The 19,812-nt window shown below is 39.2% G+C and overlaps 1 protein-coding gene across 5 annotated transcripts in view; it reads right to left on the bottom strand.

The window, feature by feature from the left end:
• Window positions 1-2,041: 2,041 nt before the first annotated feature.
• SLC12A8 (solute carrier family 12 member 8) overlaps window positions 2,042-19,812 on the bottom strand; it is a 139,410-nt gene continuing 121,639 nt past the window's right edge. For 2 of the 5 annotated variants that reach the window (XM_058731086.1, XM_058731090.1), the window contains 4 exons: window positions 15,149-15,246; window positions 14,482-14,599; window positions 6,091-6,178; window positions 2,042-2,539 (listed from right to left, as the gene is read on the bottom strand). In XM_058731086.1, the coding sequence (XP_058587069.1) occupies window positions 2,377-2,539; window positions 6,091-6,178; window positions 14,482-14,599; window positions 15,149-15,246 (467 nt within the window). In that variant the 3' untranslated portion in view covers window positions 2,042-2,376. The remainder of the gene's footprint in view (window positions 2,540-6,090; window positions 6,179-14,481; window positions 14,600-15,148; window positions 15,247-19,812) is intronic. The other 3 variants (XM_058731087.1, XM_058731088.1, XM_058731089.1) reach the window with 3 other exon arrangements.

Below are 19,812 nucleotides of genomic sequence, written 5' to 3'. Positions count from 1 at the left end.
CTGCTTCCCTGGGCGCACCAGGGAACTTCTGCTTCCTGCGGATCCCAGGCTCTCATCTGATTATTGTTGTACTGGTTACTATGACCATTTACACAATATGGTTTGGGTGAAACACAAGATTTTTGGACCTAATAAGATGGTTCGGTGTGTTTAGCATCTGCCTCCCACACAAGACTGTGAGCTATTCGTTTAGGTATCCCCAACACTGAGGGGAATGCTGAAATTCTATTCCCTGTCCTTCTCTTACTCTTTTCTATAACATGAATCAGATTGGCAAAGTTCTCACCCTGGATACTTGAATCCTCTGCTGTGTGTGGTTTTCAAGCTCAGTACCACCTTTTTCAGAGGCATTACTTTTTTAGCTTGTTATGCAGAATCCAAAAGAGTAAAACGCAGAATTGTTAAAGGCTTCTGTGAAAGCTGAAAAGGGGTACCCCCAAAGATAGCCACATCCCAATCCTTAAGGCTCTTGAGACGAGGAGATGATCCTGGATTGCGTGCACCCTGAATGCAACCACACGTATCCTTATGAGTGAGGCAGAGGCTGACACTCACAGAGGAGATGCGGTGTGACCATGGAGCAGAGAGATTTGAAGATGTTGGCTGTGAAGACAGGAGTAATGTGGCCACAGGGCAAAGACAGCCTGCAGCCACCAGCAGCTGGAAGAGGCAAGGATGGCATCCTCCCCAGTAATCAGAGCCCCTGGAGGGAGCACAGCCCTGCTAACACCTTAATTTCAGTGACTGACTTCGCACGGTGAGAGAAGACATTTCAGAAACGAGGGCAGTTTCTTCTTGAAAAGGGCCCTCAGAGATCACCAACTCAGGCCTTCATGAATATAGTCCATTGCATTATGGTGTTGCTATTTCCCACATGCCTATTGGGTTTGTTTTCTTTAACCCAAACGGTGCCTGAACAGTAATCATAAATGTGGCCTCATTTTCTAGGAGAGAATGAGATCCAACTGGCTTCTCATCATGACCTTCCCATCCCTGCTTGCTTTAGCCCATTCCATCCAGCGGGCCAGTGCTCCTCAACACAGGGCCCAAGGATGGCTCGTGTGGAATCACTGGGACACTTATTAAAAATGTAAAGACCAGGACTCTGCCCCAAACCTACTGAATAAAAAACCCTATGGATGAGGTGCAGAAATCTGCACATTTAACAGGCCTCCCAAGTGAGTCTCAGCATACTGGCTTGAGAACGTCTACTACAGAAGAAAGGGGTCAGAACGGACCCAATGGCATGTCCCTCCGGCTCAGTGGTGAAACCACCGACTCTGGGCCAGGTGCTGAATTTACCAGGGGAAGCTACTGCCCTGGCCTCCAGGACTGCGTGCTTGTGATGAGTGCCACCCTGAGCTCACAGAGGAACCAAAAGAGTCTTGTCCCCTCATGCGTTCATCCTGCAAAACAGCTGCAAAGGTGTCCACAGAGCTGGGGACCACAAAGGCTTTTGAGAACGTGAGTCACTATTAGGTATTTCATGGTAATTTAACTTTTTCATTAAAAAGACCTTCCCTAAACAATAATGGCTTACAAATGCATGTGCCCTTTGATCTTGCAATTCCACTTCTGGGAATGTATCCTACGCATACACTTTATGCTTGTACATATGTACAATATTATTCACTGCAGAACTGATTATAGCAGCGTAAGATTGGAAACAATCCAAATGTCATCATTGTGGAATTGATGAAATAAATTATACCACTTTCATACAATGAAAAATGATGAGGAAACCGTATATGCATTGATGTGGAAATGTCTCCAAGTTAAGGGGAAAAGCAAGGTACAGAACATATATATAACATTTTACCTTTTGTGGATAAAAAAGGAGTAGAAGGAATCCACATTCCTATTTACTTGTGTATTCATAAAGACATGCTGGAAGTATATATAAGAACAGTGACTACGTCTGGGACAGGGGGTGAACACAGGGGAAATGAGGATGGGAGGGAGAGTTTTCACTCTATATGATTATCCTTTGGGGTTTATAACCATGTGAGTGTATTATTTATTCAAAAAATAAATAATACAATAAAATTTAAAATAACCGTTTATTGTGGCCTTCAGAACAAGCAACCTGGGCTGACTCTCCACACCTACAAGTCTTGATGTTTGTTGTGGAGCTCTTCACACTGGGTGCATGTTGAGGAGGCCACAGCCACTCCAGTGGTTACCCTGGTGAGATGTGGTGCTCCAGACCAGAATGCAGATGTCCATTTTCCAGAACAACAGTGGGAGGACAGGTCTTTGAGTTTCTTACTGAGGAGAATCAGCATCATGAAGGTTCTGAGATTCAGATCCATTGTGCACAGGACAGCTCCAAGAAAGGAGGGCCCTTGGGCTGCCTACTACTAAGCACTCAGTACCCTAGTACTGAGACATCAGCTGTTCCCGACTCACAAAGGAAGAATGGTGGTAGCGATCCCGAGTAGCGTAGTCTGCGTTCTCCTGGGTGAGCTGAGTCATTTCCATGTCAACCCTAGCCAGGGATGGCGCCAAAATTATCTGCTCTTGGGGAGATCTCAAGCTCCTTCAGTGAGAGAAACACAGAGGGCAGTCAGAAAGAAAGACGAAGTACTGTAACAGCAGAGATGAGTCTCCTCTGGGATAGAGTAACAATTTACAAAAATGTCATTGTGCTATTATTTTGTACTTATTATTTAATATGGATTTAAATAAAATAACTGCGGAACACTATGTGTATAATAGTTTATGAACCCAAACTGTAATAAATATATATCAAAATAAGGGGAGAGAGTGAGATTTATCTCTCTTTAGTAGAAGCAGGTAAAACTGCATCCACCCCATAGGAGGCAACCCACGAAGATAACCATCCAAATGGTATCAAGTTGGGGCTCTACAGCTTTGCTTTGCTTTGTTTTGTTTTGTTTTGTTTTTGTCAAATGAAATCATGGAACGGAGAGGCTGGAAAACTGAGAAGAGTAGGAAGAGAAACTCCCTCTTTGGTTCTTTGGAAAGGAAGTTGAATGAGGAATGGTTCCCAGGGCTAAGGTTTACATAGGAACCAGCTATGATGGGAACTGCAAAGGCTTTTGACACTTTGTTGGCCTGAAGACAAAAAGCAAGTCCTGATATGGATTCCATTGTCACTGAAGTGTCTACATACAGTTGGAGTTAAAATAATCCGGTAAGGGAAAATGTCTGGGATACAAGAGGAAAGTGCTAGAGGCAGAATGCAGTAAGGAAAGATCAGACGGGCAGTCAGGGTACCTATTGAAGATGGATAGTCACAGCTCTGCCACTAGTTAGCCTAATGGCCCCAGGCAAACCTCTTCACCTCCGGTGCCTCTATTTTTCTCATCTTTCAGTCCCTATCAATTCCGTCAGTCTGTGTTAGGTCCTTAAGTCATACCTTAAGCATGGATTTCCTTGTTAAAATTTTACTTAAAAAGAATCATCTACTTCATGAGTAGTAATGTGCGAGTTGTTTAAAGAATATATTTGAGGGGCGCCTGGGTGGCTCAGGTCATGATCTCATGGTCCGTGAGTTCGAGCCCCGCGTCGGGCTCTGTACCGGCAGCTCAGAGCCTGGAGCCTGTTTAGATTCTGTGTCTCCCTCTCTCTGACCCTCCCCCGTTCATGCTCTGTCTCTCTCTGTCTCAAAAATAAATAAACGTTAAAAAAAATTAAAAAAAAATAAATAAAGAATATATTTGACAATTATTTTTAAAAGGTTCTAAGCTTGTGGAACGTCAGCAGAAAGCTCCAGCTGTCTGCTGCAAGATGTGCTGTTACAGAAGTTCAGATCACAGGACTACAGCTTGCAGCTGCTTGCTGAGAACATACCCAAATCAGAAAGATGGGAGGTTTTCTGAGAAATGAGTTAATTTCTCTAAAGGTTGGATCTCCAGGAAGTGAGGTTAGGAGGTGACAAAAATGCCATGCCACTCAACATATAAGTGTTTTTGCTGATGTATTTTTTTGTTAATGCCCTTTTTTTTTTTTTTTTTTAGCTGAAACCATTGCATTCTTCTGAGTTCAGGGAAATAATATGCTTCACTTTTACAGCAGAATGGCCTGAGAATTCTCACCTGGGCAGTTGCTAGGACTTCTAAAAGAAAGTTCTCTCAAGGCAAGGTCAGGCCAATTTCACATAATTCTGGGAATTATATGTGTAACAGAGGAAATAACATAGCCAAAGTCCTTTGCCCAAACACATTCTACAATATTATTCTTCTTTGGTTCTGAAGAGCCTCTAGGACTATAGTTGTGGTGGGTGGATGGAACAAAACCTTCCAAACTACAAAACAGAAAACACAGCTAGCAATTTCTACTTTTAAATGAATCACCATGTCTTGGTCCTTTCACCCTCCTGAATAACCACCAGGGTACCTCACCCTGTAGCCATGTGAGGCCAGCAAGTGTGATGTTGACACTTAGCTGAGGCCTCCACCACCCACTTTACAAGCCCACAGAGCTTTCAATAGTGTGCACTGGGTTCCATTCCAATCAAAGCACTATCCTTTTCTAGGAGGAATAATCTCCTCCTAGAACACTGCTTTTTCTACATAGTACTACAGTGACCTCAGAGGTGAGATTCCTCGAGTTCAGAGTACAGCTTAAGGAGTAGTGACCTCTCATGGTCATTTATAGGCTTTAAACCCAGACATGCCTAAAAATATTCCTGCAAATCAGATAAGGCCAAATACTGTCAATCACACATCACTTGCAGCTAGCTCCAGATTCTGTAGGTGACTTCTACACAGAATCTCTGTCCACTCAAACTCTACTTTCCCCTAGGACTAAGTGTTAGGGGAAAATGCCAGTGTGTTGTGACATGTCATCCAACCTGGTGCCTCAGACTGGAAGAGAGGCCAGGAGGTGACCCGCCCCCTTCTATAGCTAGGCAAAGGATGTTAGCCCAGCTTCCAGGCAGACAGGGGTTCTCCACACACACACCACCTCCTCCCAGCCCTTTCCCTGTTGGTTTCCATGGCCCCTGCTCCTTTTTGCCATCATCCTAGGCTCTAACACCTAGGTTTCATCTCTTCACCAACTTGAACGGATTGCTAGTGCTTATAAAGAGTTGTCTTTAAAACAATTCTTAGGAGGGAAGAATGGGGGGTTAGTTTAATAGGTATAGGCCTTCTGTTTTGTAGATGGAGAGTTCTGGAGATGGATGGTGCGGATGGTTGCATGACGATGTGAATGGACTTAATGCCACTGAACTGTATGCTTAAAAATGGCTAAGATGGCAAGGTTTATGATACGTGTATTTTACCACAATAAAAAAAAAAACTGGGGCAAGAGGATTCTGAACTTACATCTGGGATCAATGGGAAAGGCTCCCATTATCCATTAGCAATGTCAGGGCATGGAAGGTGCAAATACTATTAAGTACGACCCCGATATCTATAGTTTCAGAAACAAACCAACAAAATGAAACCAAATAAACACTTGGTTGGGTCCTGACTGGATTTGCCCAGCCTGCCGCTTCGACTCTGCACTGGTATTGAAAGGGGAAGGAAGTGATTTTCCAGAATCCCAAGGCCTTCAAAGTTGAGGAAGCATTGCTACTGGAAGGGTGTTGGAAAAAGAGGAGAGAGATGAGAGCACTCCTGAAACCTTACCTTCTACATGAGCCCTCCTCCTGCTTCTCAGGACAGTTTGTTCTTCCCTTTCCCTGTGTATTTGAACATGGAGGGCCCACAGAAATCCTCCAGCATCTCTGCTCTGTTTCTGTACTCGTTTTCACCAGTACAATCATGTCAGCTACCTCTGATTTGAGATGGCAGATGGGTGGTGTTTCAGGCCTTAATCTTGTGTATGATTGTGTATTGATGCTGGTGTCTTAGACTGCACACTGACAGCAGCTCTCTTGACTCATCACCCAGCGATCACATTCTAAATAAAGCCTCTATTCGTGATTCCTGAGGGTAAGAAGGGAAGAAGCCTGAGCCAGAGGAAGCTTCTGATGAGCTGAGGCTGGGGGGTAGGGTTGGGGAGGGGGGGTGGCAGCGAGGAGCAGAGTCTTAGTGTCCTTGAGGTTGTCAAATGCCAGGTTCCCATTCCACAGTTCGCTTAAACCTAGCCAGGGGCTAGACACCCTTAGTACCATACCTCTCAGGGCCCCAGAGTAGCACAGACCTGCAGGAGGGGATCAGAAGAGACTTCATCCACCTGAGGAAGCTGAAGTTGGAGGCTGATCCTACAGGGAAGACATATACACAAATATTGATTAAAGGCTCTATGTATGCATCCAGGAGCTCAGTTTTAATAGTGTGATTATACACTCTCTGATACACACACAGAATTAGCACAGTTTTTTTTTTTCATTTTTCAGTTTAACTAAACTTTATTCATGGTAATACTCCGACAGCAACCAGCTAAGGACTTTGTACCCAAATGTAGTTTTCAAACCTATATTTCAAAAATTTCTAAAATTCAAAATCCCAAGAAAGAAACTAAATACAGTGCTATACAGGAAAAAGCAGAGGGTTTGCTAACTTCAGTCTTAGGAATTTAAAATTATTTTGATAATCTCTTAGATTCAAATTGATAATACATTAAATACATGGTATAAAATCCCCTACTAGACCATTCACTCTTTAAGGATAGAAAGGATGTCTTTTTCATCTTGGAACACTCACAGTACAACACCCACAGAACCTGGCACTTAGGATGTTTCAATAGGTGTTAAGTGACTCACATACCTCAATATGTAGAAACGTCAGAGCTGAAGTTTGAAGTGAGACTGTTGTGATACTACCCAAATATCTTGACATCAGACATACTGATTAGAATAGGACTTATCAACTTTTTTTTTAATCCATCCCTCCTTTGATGTGGGTTTTTTAAAAATCTCACATAATAAATTATATATATATAAAACTTTAGGAAATCAAATCAAATGGTGCTCGCTTTGGCAGCACATATACTAAAATTGGAAGGAAATCAAATCAAACATAATTTTTTTAAAGTGCTTCTCCAAGTTTTATATATATGTATAGGTATATATGTATACCTATACATGTATATGCTTACATATGCATACATATATGCGTATATGTATGTATGTATGTATATGGTACAGTGAATATATATCTACCATATACACCAAACACACATATATACATATATATACATAACATTGGTTAATAAGATAATATTCAATATATAATCAGAATGTTAGCATTATGGGGCTTACATGAGAATCTTGGCTAATGTCAACAGTATGCCCCTAATAACATTTATTTCCTCAGTTTCATTTAGGGTTCTTATGGTTAATGGGAGGACAAATTTTAGATCTGCATTAATTCTACAATTGTAAGAGAAAGTTCCTAATATATTTTGATACTCTCAGAAGAAAGAAAATAAACATTTTACTGACCCTTCTTATGTATGATCACTTAGGTTCTAAATTATCTAAATTTCAGATGTAGATTGGCCTGAAATTTTATTTCATGTTTTCCTGTGAATAAATTTCTGGGAAATATTTAAATTTATTAATATCAAACTAATTTCTAAGAAATTTAGAAGCAATCACCAATGTAATCCCTATGTTAATCAAAATATATTCTATCCATTAAACTAGCTGATACTAGGACCTCTCCTTAGCATGACTTTTTCTAAAGCATTATTTTTCACATAAGTGGGACTTAAAATGTTTGCAGTGCTTTTCTTTCAAAACTCTACATCAGGGGCGCCTGGGTGGCTCAGTCAGTTGAGTGTCTGACTCTTGATCTCAGCTCAGGTTTTGATCTCAGGGTCTTGAGTTCAAGCCCTGTGTTGGGCTCCTGACTGGGTGTGAAGCCTACCTAAACAAACAAACAAACAAACAAACAAACAAGTAAACCTCTATACATCAAACTATTCTAATTCTGAAGAACTTTTTTTTTTCTTTTCAGTTTGCCTAGATTGTTATGGTTTGATTTAGTTAGAACTTGAAAGTAATTGCTTCATTTTAAATTGGGGCATCATAGAATTTTGTTTAAAAGTGCTCTCAACTGTATATATATTTTTAAGTTTATTTATTTTGAGAGAGAGAGAAAGCACACGCTCATGGTGGGGAGAGCAGTTGGAGGAGGGGCAGAGGGAGAGGGGGAGAGAGAGAATCCCAAGCAGGCTCTGTACTGTCAGCATCAACCCCATAGTGGAGCTGGATCTCATGAACTGTGAGCTCATGATCTGAGTCAAAATCAAGAGTCAGACGTTCAACTGACTGGGCCACCCTGGCACTCCTCAACTATATTTTTTAAACAGCTTTATTACTGAGGAATAACTGACATATAATCAGAGTACTGACTGTGTTTTCTGACTTTCTTTATTATTGCCACTCTGGAATTTGTGGCCTTGATCCTGGAGGTGGAGCTAATTCCTAGAAATAGCCAACTCCCCTGTGAGCATACTTTTGATATACAAACCAACCAATCCAGAGCCCTTACCCCCAATCTCCTCCTTTGTTAATCTCCCACACACTGAGATACTCCCCTGCCAGGGGACAGCTTGTGACTCCAGGGCCAGGGACAGCTAGTGACCACTCCTCGAGCCCAGAGCCCACTGAAATTATTCAAACTATCCAAACCTAAACTCACTCAGCTACCTACCTGCCTCACCCATTCCTTCCCATTAAAACTCCAATTATGGCTCTGAGCCTTGTTCTCTTCTCTTCTTCTTCTGCCTCCTGACCTGGTCCTTCCCCATGTGGCCCTGAGTGGTATGCCATGCTTCCTCTTTCTAGGGGTCTGTCAGTATAAATTTCTTCCTTCTTGACAATCACTTCTGTGTGTGTGTGTGTGTGTGTGTGTGTGTGTGTGTGTGTGTATCTTACCATTTCTGTGCCTGTGTTTAATCTTACTAATTAAAACAAATCCTGGGTACATTTTTAGAACAAACTACATGTATTTAAAGTGTAAAATTTGGTAAGTATTGACACATATATGTACTGTGAAACCATTGCCACAAACAAAATAATGAACAAATCTATTACCTCCAATAGTTTCCTCAAGTCACTTCATAAGACCTCTCTCCCACACATTCCCCCAACCCACAAACCCCATCCAAAAGCAACCACAGATCTGCTGTCATTATAGATTAGTTTGCATTTTCAATAATTATAGATATATGAAATAATATACTATGTACTCTTTTTGTCTGGTTTCTTTCACTCATCATCATTATTTTGAGATTCATCCATGTTACTGCATGTATCAATAGTCCATTCTTTAAAAAAAGTAAGTTCATTCTTTTTACTGCTGAGTAGTAGTCCATTGTATGGCTGTACTACAATTTATTTATAGAGTCACCTGTTGTTGGACATATGGGTTGTTTCTAGTTTGGGGCTACTTACAAATGAAGCTGCTATGAATATTCATGTACTTTTTTTGTGAGAGAGAGTGGGAGAGAGGGGCAGAGAGAGAGGGAGAGAAAATCCCAAGCAGGCTCCACACTCAACGTGGAGCCTGACGTGGAGTTCAATCTCACAACTGTAAGATCATGACCTGGGCCAAAATCTAGAGTTAGTAGCTCAACTGACTGAGTCACCTACGCGCCCCATGTCATGTTTTTAATGGCCATATTCTTTCATTCATCTTGGGTAAATAACTAGAAGTACGGTAGCTGGTTCATATAGCAGGTATAGATTTAACTTTTTTGGGGGGGATTTTATTTATTTATATATTTTTTTAATTTTAATTCCAGTGTAGTTAACATACAGCATTATATTAGTTTCAGGCATATAATATAGTGATTCAATTCCCTTCATCACCAGCACTCATCACAACAAGTGTACTCCTTAATCCCCATCACCTATTTCACACACATACCCTCATCTCCCCTGTTTAATTTTTTAAAAAATTTTTAACATTTATTTATTATTGAGAGACAGAGCATGAGCATGGGAGGGGCAGAGAGAGGAGGAGACACAGAATCTGAAGCAGGCTCCAGGCTCTGAGCTGTCAGCACAGAGCCCGACGCGGGGCTTGAACTCATGAATGCAAGATCATGACCTGAGCCGAAGTCAGATGTTCAGCCAACTGAGCCACCCAGGCGCCCCTCCCCTGTTTAATTTTTTAATAAATTGCCAAACTGTTATACAAAGTGATTGTATCATTTTTACATTCCCACCTGCAGTGTATGATAGTTCTCCTTGGAATATCTTCACCAACATATGACATGGTCAGTACTTTTAATTTTAGTCTTATAAATAGATGTATAGTAATATGTTATGATTTTAATTGCATTTCCTAATAACCACTCATGTTGAGCATCTTCATGTACTTATTTGCCATCCATTTATGTTCTTTAGTGAAATCTATTTAAAATTTTTGCCCATTTTTGTTGTCATATCCTTATTGAATATTGAGAGTTTTTATATGTTCTAGATACAAGTCCTTTATCAGATATGTGAATTGCTAATATTCTCTCACAGCCTATGGCTTGCCAGTATATTTGGAAGACCAGAGTTCTCAGTTTTGATGAAGTCCAATTTTTCAACTCTTTTCCTGTATTGAGTGTTATGTCTAAGAAATCTTTGCTTCACTCACAGTCACAGTTTCTCATATTTTATTTTAGAAACTTTATAATTTGGGGCTTTACATTTAGTTCTATGATCTATTTTGAGTTATTTTTATATTGTATGATGTATGCATTGAATATGGATTTCCAGTTGTTACAGCACCAATTGCTGAGAAGACTTTTCATTCACTGAATTGCCTTTGCACCTTTTTTGAAAATCAACTGACCATGTATGTGTGGGCTAATTTTTGGACTCTCTATTTTGGCTACTGATTTATTTGTCTATCTTGATGCCAATACCATGCTATCTCGATTGCTTTAGCTTATAATCAGTCTTGAAATCAGGTAATGTAAGTTCTCCAACTTAGTTCTTTTACAAAGCTGGTTGGACTACTCTAGGTTTTTTGCATTTCCATATAAATATTTTGGAATCCATTTGCCAGTTGCTACACAAAAGGTAGCTGAGATTTTTATTAGGATTGTGTTGAATCTGCGGAACAATTTGGGGAGAACCGGCATTAAGAATACTGAATTGGGTGCCTCAGTAGCTCAGTCGGTAAAGCATCTGACTCTTGATCTCAGCTCAGGTCTTGATCTTAGAGTCGTGAGTTAAAGCCCTGCATTGGTCCCTATGCTGCATATGGTTATATTCAACTTGTTAATGTTTTGTTATGATCTTTTGCATCTACATTCATGAAGGATATTGGTGTGCAGTTTTCCTAAGAGTTTCTATGGAATTAATATTCTTCTCTTCCTTAAATATTTGGTAGTTTGCATTAGTGAAGCCATCTGGGCCTAGAGTTTTCTCTGTGGGAAGGTTTTTAATGACAAGGTATTTACATGACCTAAATAGTCCTACGTTTCTTCTAGAGAGAACTTTGGTAGTTTATATCTTTCAAGGAATTTGTCCAATTTATCTAAGTTGCCACACTTATTGGCACATAACTGTTTATAGTATTTCTTTGTTTTTCTTTTAATATCTGTAGACTCTAGTAATGCCATCTCTCTCACTTCTGGTATTGATAGTTTTATAACTTCTCTCCTTTTATACTCATTAGTATGGCTAAAGATTTCTCAATTTTACTGATGTCACGTAACCAGATTTTTGTTTCACTGGCATTCTCCCTATGTAAAATTTTTATTGATTTCTACTTTGATATTTATTGTTTCTTTTTTTTCTTCGTATTTGGGATTCATTTGCTCTTCTTTCTCCAGTTTCTTAAATTGGAGGCTGGGGTCATTGATTTCAGACATTTCTTCATTTCTAATATAAGCATTTGATGCTATAAATTTCCTTCCAACTACTGAATTAGCTTCATCCCATAATTTTGAAATGTTACATTTTCATTTTTGTTCAGTTCAAAATATTTTGTAATTCCACTTTTTTAAATGTTTATCTTCTTTATTTTGAGAGAGAAAGGGAGCATGCAAGCAGGGGAGAGGCAGAGATAGAGGGAGAGAGAAAGAATCTCAAGCAGGCTCTGCATCATCAGCACAGAGCCTGACATGGGGCTTGAGCTCACGAACCATGAGATCATGACCTGAGCCAAAATCAAGGATCAGATGCTTAACTGACTGAACCACCCAAATACCCCTGTAATTTCACTTTGGACCACAAGTTATTTAGTTTCCTTAGTATTCTTAGTCATTTAGTGTTATTTAGTGTTCTTTGGTTTCTAAATATTTTGATAACCAGAATATTATTCTATTACTTATTTCTAGTTCCCCTTTAGTCAAAGAACATACTTTGTTCTTGAATATACCTGAATGCTTTTAAATTTGTTGTGCCTTTTTTTTTTTAATCTGAGAATATGGTTTATCCTGGCAAGTTCATATATACTTGAAGAAAATGTATATTCTGTTGTTGTTAGGTGGCATGTTCTATAAATGTCAATTTGCTTGGGTTTGTTGGCAATGTTTTTCAAGTCTTCTAAAGTCTTACTGATTTGGAGCACTTGGGTGGCTCAGTTGGTTAAGTATATGACTCTTGATTTTGACTCAGGTCATGATCTCACGATTTAGGAGACTGAGCTCCATGTCAGGCTCTGTTAGCTCGGAGCCTGCTTAGAATTCTCTCTCTTTCCCTCTCTTTCTGCTCCTCCCCCACTAGTGCTCGCTCTCTCTCTCTCTCTCTCTCTCTCTCTGCCTGCTCAAAATAAATAAACATTTAAAAATAAATAAATAAAGTGTTACTGATTTTATGCCTACTTATTTTAGCAATTATCGAGTTTATACCTTTGAATTGTGAATATTTAGACTATTTATATTTAGTGTGTTTATTGATATAACTATATAGGTATATAGGTAGAGCTAGGTTTATTGAGAGAGAGGTGTTGGAATCTCTGACTATAATTATAAACTTTTCTATTTCTTTTTGCAGTTCTGTCAGGTTTTGCATCATGTTATTTTAAAGCTCTGTTTCTTTTTTTTTTTTCTTTAATGCTTATTTATTTTGAGAGAGAAAGAGAACATGAGTAAAGGAGGGGCAGAGAGAGAGGGAGAGAGAGTCCCAAGCAGGCTCCACCCTGCCAGGACACAGCCTGATGTGGGGCTTGATCTCATGAACTGTGAGATCATGACCAGAGCAGAAATCAAGAGTTGGACACTTAACCAAATGAGACACCCAGGCACTCCTCAAAGCTCTGTTCTAAGTACATAAATGTTAAGGTTTGTTATATCCTCTTGATGAATTTTTCCCTTTATTTTTATGAAATGACCCTCTTTATCCTTTACCTTTATGAAATGACCCTCTTTATATCTCTGATAAGATTCTTTTCTCTGAAATCTGTTTTGTCTGGTGTTAGTATAATCAGTCCAGCTTTGTTTTGTTTCATGTTATCATGATATTATCTTTTCCCACCCCTTTACTTTTAACTTATTTGTGCCTTTATTATTTTTTTTAATGTTTATTTATTTAGGCAGGGGGAGAGTGCAAGTGTGTGCGTGTGTGCTAGCTGGGGAGGGGCAGAGAGAGAGAGGGAGAGTCCCAAGCAGACCCCATGCTCAGCATGGAGCCCTGTGTGGGGCTTGATCTCACAACCATGAGATCAGACCTGAGCCAAAGTCAAGAGTCAGACCCTTAACCAACTGAGCCACCCATGTAACCCATGTGTCTTTATATTTAAAGTAGATTCCCTATAGGCAGCATATAGCTGCTTTTTTATTGAATCTGACAATCTCAGAGTTTATACCTTTGAATTGTGAATATTTAGACTATTTATATTTAGTGTGTTTATTGATATAACTATATAGGTACATAGGTATAGCTAGGTTTATTGATACAGCTGTAAACCACCCTTCTGTTTTTTGTTTGTCTTATATGTCCTTTATGATCATTTTCCTTTTTCCTGCTTTATTTCTATTTGAGCCTTTCTTAAATTCAATTTTATTTTCTTTATTGGCTTATTAGCTATAACTCTTTGTTGTATTATTTTAGTGGTTGCTTCAGGACTTGTAGTATACCTTTGTAACTTATCATGGTCTACCTTTTTTAAAATGTTTATTTATTTATTTATTTTGAGAGAGAGAGAGAGCGTGAGTAGGGGAGGGGCAGAGAGAGCGAAAATCTTAAGCAGGCTCCACACTGTCAGTGCTCAACCCCATGAACTGTGAGATCAGGACCTGAGCCAAAATCAAGAGTCAGTCGCTTAACTGAGTGCGCCACCCAGGTGCCCCTATCGTGGTCTACCTTTAAGTGATGTTATAGTATTTCACATTAGTATCAGAAACCTAAAGCAGTATGTTCCCATTTCTTTCCTCCTCCCTTGTGCTGCTGTTGTCATCGATTTTACTTCCACACGTCTTATAAACCTTACAAGTTGTTATTATTTTTTGTTACCATTTATATGCATGCTATATTTTTCCTCCTAGACTATAATAAGCTACTTGAAAATGAGATTAGAATCTGAATTAGTTGGCATTTAATAGGTGCTCAAAATGCAGTTTTTTCAATGAAAGCTAAAAGAGAAGAAGGAAGATGGCAGCAAAATGGCTTACCAAGGTGAAGCCCTGGACTGGCCCGACCGATATAGAAATACACAATGGCAGCAACACCCATGTTAATGAGGGTATAGACCCACTGGATCACAAACATGATGAGAAGGGACCCAACAGCCTGTGGAAACAGAATACGAAGGCAAGTCACCTAATAGTTTATCACGTGGTAAGCAAGTCACAAGGTAAAGACTTCAAGAAACAACAGTCCCTCTAATCCACCTCTGATCACTATAAATTCTAAATAGAAGTTCACACATAATTCAAAAAACTGCACTTAAGCAGATAGTTGAGAAGACACCCATCCAAAAGTACCCTGTAATCAAAACTATCAATAAATATCCTACCCTAGCTCCTTGTCCTACTTCTCCCTAGAAGAAACAAATTAGAGTGAAATTATGCTAATTTGGTATACCTAGAAATTTAGTGACCCAGAGGTTATCACAGATGATTAATTATTTTTTAAAGTAAACCACTGATTGAAATAAGTGGTTCATTAAATATAATCTTGCCATTTGTAATCCCATCTAAAGTCTAATGTAACACACTTAAATCACATTGCTCCTAATTAAGGGTGTCCTTTTTCCTCTTCCCTCTGCAGCTCCCTAGATCAACATCTCTACCTGAATTCTTTCTCAAGGACAATTGAGATAAAAATGAGGTAACTCACCCCTAACAGGGAGACCCAGGGGTTGCACATGTGGGTGTAGAAAGAAATTGGTCTCCTCTGGATATCTTGGTCCTGGAGCCTAGACTTCAGGAAGAACTCTAAAAAATAAATGAGCCGAATCCTTGGTTACCAATTTGTTACCAAACCCTTTTCTATTTTTAAGAGCAAATATCTATGAATTCCTCCTCTCCAGTTTTGTAACTCAGCCAAAAACAACCTCCATTCACCTCAACTATTAACTCCCTTGACCACACTTGAGGCTAGTAACTTTACATCTCTTAAATCATGATTTCAATCTATCTACCCCTGCTTATCACTTCTTTTTTCTCATTTACTCTGCTGTCTCCCGCCTCAACTGTTCATAGCCTACAGAGGGATCTCCGGTCAATTTGCCCTGGTATGTTTTTGCTTTCTATTACTTACCTCCTCTTTTCAGTACCCTCTTACCCAGCTAAGATTCTATGATCAAAGACTAAGAGCATTCCCTTGCTTACATTACCTGCTTCCACACTTCCACACTTCCACTCCTCAGTGGTCTTACACCTAGTCAACTCATTCTCCTACTCTCTGATGTAACAAACTTATGACCTCTTTTCTCAAAAGAGAGCTTTTATATTCTCTCATCACCAAAGCTACCAAGCCACTTGCATCTGTATCCTCTCTTCCGCCCTCCCTCCTTCTACAGTGGATGAATATCCCTGGCTCTTGCATAAGGCACATCCCTCCACTAGTGCCCTGCTCAAGGGCTTTGCTTTTGCATCATCACTTTTTTCCACCAAATACAAATATACTGTAACTTCTCCCACCTAAACAAATATTTCCCAGTCATCCCTCAGCTACTGCTCTATTTCTTTATCTTCCTTAGAGCTAAATTTCTCAAAAGAATTGCCTATACAGTTTCTACCTCCCACTATTTCCTCAGCCCACTCTTAAGATTGTAAACAACACTAAACTTCCCTTCCTACAGTTGCCAATGACGTGAAACTTCAAATTCAATGGTCAACTCACAGTCCTCATCCTACTGGACCTTTCAGACAGCATCTGACACAAGTGATCTCTTTCTACTTGTTGAAACACTACCTCCTCTTGGTTTCTAAGATGACTTGCTCCCCTTGTTTTCCTCCTATCTCACTGGCCACTTCTTGTCAGTCTCCTTTGCTGGCTTACCACCTCCTTCCAGCTTCCGAATATTGGAGTATCCCAGTATTTATTTAGTCCCCCGCAATCTTCTTATTTCCATATATATTCACTCCTAGGAGATCTCATCTAGTCTCAAATGGCTTTAAATACTATCCACGCACTGATGTTCCAAGTTTATATCATCATCGACCTCTCCCTTGAACTGAAGTCTTGAATATTTAGTTGTCTTCTTAATATCTCCCCTTACATGGCTAACAAACACTTCAAACTTTAACATGGTTAAAGCAGAAATCTATTTTCCCCAGGTCTTCTTGATCTGAATAAATGACACTACCATTCACTCAAATATCAAAGATTTATCCTGGACTCCTCTTTTTCACATACCTACATCTATTCCATCAGTAATTCCTGTTGATCCTACCACCAAAATGTATCCAAAATATGACCACTCCATTGCTCTCCCATCCTAGTCCAAGTCACTTTCATCTTTCATCTGATTTACTGTATTGTGTTCCTGTAGTAGAAACCACAGTCAGAGTATATCCAGGATCTCTCACATCTAGGTGTGTCCAGATGACTAGGTTCTCACCACTGGAATGTGAACAAAAGTGATAAATGTCACTTCTGCACCAAGGTCTTTAGGAGAATAGGTATGCCTCTTGTTTGTGCCTGAAATATGAATATGAATATGAACTGAGTCTTGACTTTGTATGACAAGGTACTAAGGGATAGTAAAGTCAAAAGAATAGAAGGACCCTGAGTCCCCGAATCAATACATGGAGGAGAGCCTTCCTAGACTATTAGTGCAAGTGAGAAATAAATTTCTGTTGTGTTTGAGTCACTATGTTTTTGGTTATTGTTATAGCAGTTTAGCCTACCTTTATATATCTTCAACAGGGTTTGGTTTGGTTTTAGTTATCTCCTTAAAGCCTAAATCTGATCATATCACAACCCTGACCTGCATGGCCCTTTCCTCACTGTACTCATCCTATCCCTCTCCCCTGGCTCATTCCTCTCCAGTTGCTGCTGGACCTCTGCTGTTCTTGGAATTTGCCAATCCTATTCCCACCTGTACCTTCATACACACCATGTCCTCTGCCTAGAACTCTTCCCCAATATCTCTGCATGGCTCTCTCTTTTATACAATTCAGTTCTCCATTAAAATATCCTCTTCTCAGAGATATCTTTTCTGAAAACCTATCAGAAACAGTAACCTTTCTCTCCACCCTAGTCTCTCTCTCTATCCTGTTACCTTGCTTTATTATCTTTGATAGTACTTATCACTTACTGACATTACAGTTATATATTTCTTTGCTTATTTAATATGTGTCTTTCCCTACTAGAATGCAAGCTCGATGACAGCAGAGGCCTTCTATGTCTATACAGAATGTCCCCCATACCTGAAACAGCATTTGAGATGTAGTAAATATTCCTTACAAGTGGTTAAATGAATAAAGAAATCATCTAGCCCCAGGGTAGCCTTTATCCTTTCAACATCTGTCTCCCTTCATTATGTGCTTCCTACTATTATACTTATCTTTTGTACCTCCATACCTTGAGGGCAATGACTGTTTTTTACATCTCTAAATGCCAAATCTTGGCATTTAGAAGTTTGTGTATCAGAAGTGCTCAATAAATGTCTCCTCATTAATTGTGGATTTAAATAAATTCTGCCAAGTTTTATGACTGATTTGAATTAATGGCTTTATTACTTTTTTAAAAAATGGGAATACTATTGATTACCATTAATCAAATTGTACAATTTTAACATGCCCAAGGCATGATTCATTTTTTTAATCATATGCTTAGTGAAATACAGTTGTCCCCTTGGTTATTAAGACGGAAGAGTATTGTTTAAGGACTTAGATTTTTTGCCTCTCTGAGATCTGTGAAATGTTAAGCTCACCCTTTCCCAGTTAATCTCAGTCTCACATAACCTCAATTACACTGTACCTAAGGGAATTGTATGTATGTGTGTATGTTTTCTAAGGGCTCTGAGGGGAAACAAAAGGAAGGGGTGTGCTCTCCAAGCAAGCACAGCGCAGTTTTATATGTCAGCAATGTGAGGGAAAATTCATGCAAGGATTCTCAACTAACCTAACTAACTTGAATAGGTACAACAAAGCAGGCAGACAATTTTTCTGAATTCTGAACAGGTATGGTTTCAAAACCCTTCCAAAATGACTAAAAAAAATTTTTTCTCTTGTCAAGGATTTTGCTAGAAGAAGCAGATCTTACAGACTAGTGGTGGGAGAGGACAGTCTCTCATGTTATAGATTCTAAAATAATAACCACGAAAGCAATAACCAATAATAACCAAAGGGGTGCCTGGGTGGCTCAGTCGGTTAAGCATCCAACTCTTGACCTCGGCTCAGGTCATGATCTCATGTTTTGTGAGACTGAGCCCCACATCAGGCTCTGTGCTAAGAGCACAGAGCCTGCTTAGGCTTCTCTCTCTCCTTTCTCTGCTCCTCCCCCACTCTCTCTCATGCTCTCTCTCTCTCTCAAAATAAATAATAAATAAACTTAAAAAAAGAGAAAGCAACTTTACTTTATCACACCTTAGTTGCAAAACAAACAGGTACACAAAGTTATGCATTAGACATGTTAAAAATATCAAATATAGGGGCGCCTGGGTGGCTCAGTCGGTTGAGCATTGGACTTCGGCTCAGGTAATGATCTCTGTTTGTGAGTTCGAGCCCCATGTTGCACTCTATGCTGACAGCTTAGAGCCTGGATCCTGCTTCGGATTCTGTGTCTCCCTCTTTCTGCCCCTCTCCTGCTTGTTCTTTCTCTCTTTCAAATAAACAAAAATTAAAAAATATGTATCAAATATAATAAACATAATTATGTCAATTTTTAAAATAACAAATTAAGTAATTTGATAGAAGTTACTTAAAATAAATATTAAACCTGATTTGTTCATTTTAGCCACTCTGACTCAGTGTGGCTTTGATTTATATTTCCCTGACGATGAGTGACTTGATGGGGGGGGGGAGGGGAAGTGGGTGATGGGCATGGAGGAGGGTGAGCACTGGGTGTTGTATGTAAGCCAATCTGACAATAAATTATATTAAAAATAAATAAATAAATAAATAAATAAATAAATAAATAAATATTAAACTATCTCTTAAAATGCACTCCATATCTTTATCAGAATAAATAAACACATAGTTTTAGTTAACCTGTACAAACCAAGAATGTGCATTGCTATAGTCCACAAAGGATCATGTTTCAAGTCCATATGGTATTTTATTAAGTTGATAATATAATTCTTTTAACCACTTTCCAAACGTTGCACATTTAAGTTATTTCTAATTTGCTACTAGCACAAACCATGCAGCTATGACCATCTTGAACACATTTTATGGTTTATTGTTTGATTTTGAGTTGTTTCCTTGATATGCAATTCCCCCAAACAGATTTACAAAGTTAGGGCAATGAAATAGTTTTATATTTCTTGTTATATCATGAAAGATAATTCTCCAGAGAGAATTAACCAAAGATGTTATGTCAACTATACT

Source organism: Neofelis nebulosa, chromosome 5 (genome assembly GCF_028018385.1).
Source record: "Neofelis nebulosa isolate mNeoNeb1 chromosome 5, mNeoNeb1.pri, whole genome shotgun sequence".
NCBI lineage: Eukaryota > Metazoa > Chordata > Mammalia > Carnivora > Felidae > Neofelis > Neofelis nebulosa.
Note: the sequence above shows the minus strand (reverse complement) of the source record. Positions and strands in the feature narration are given on the sequence as shown.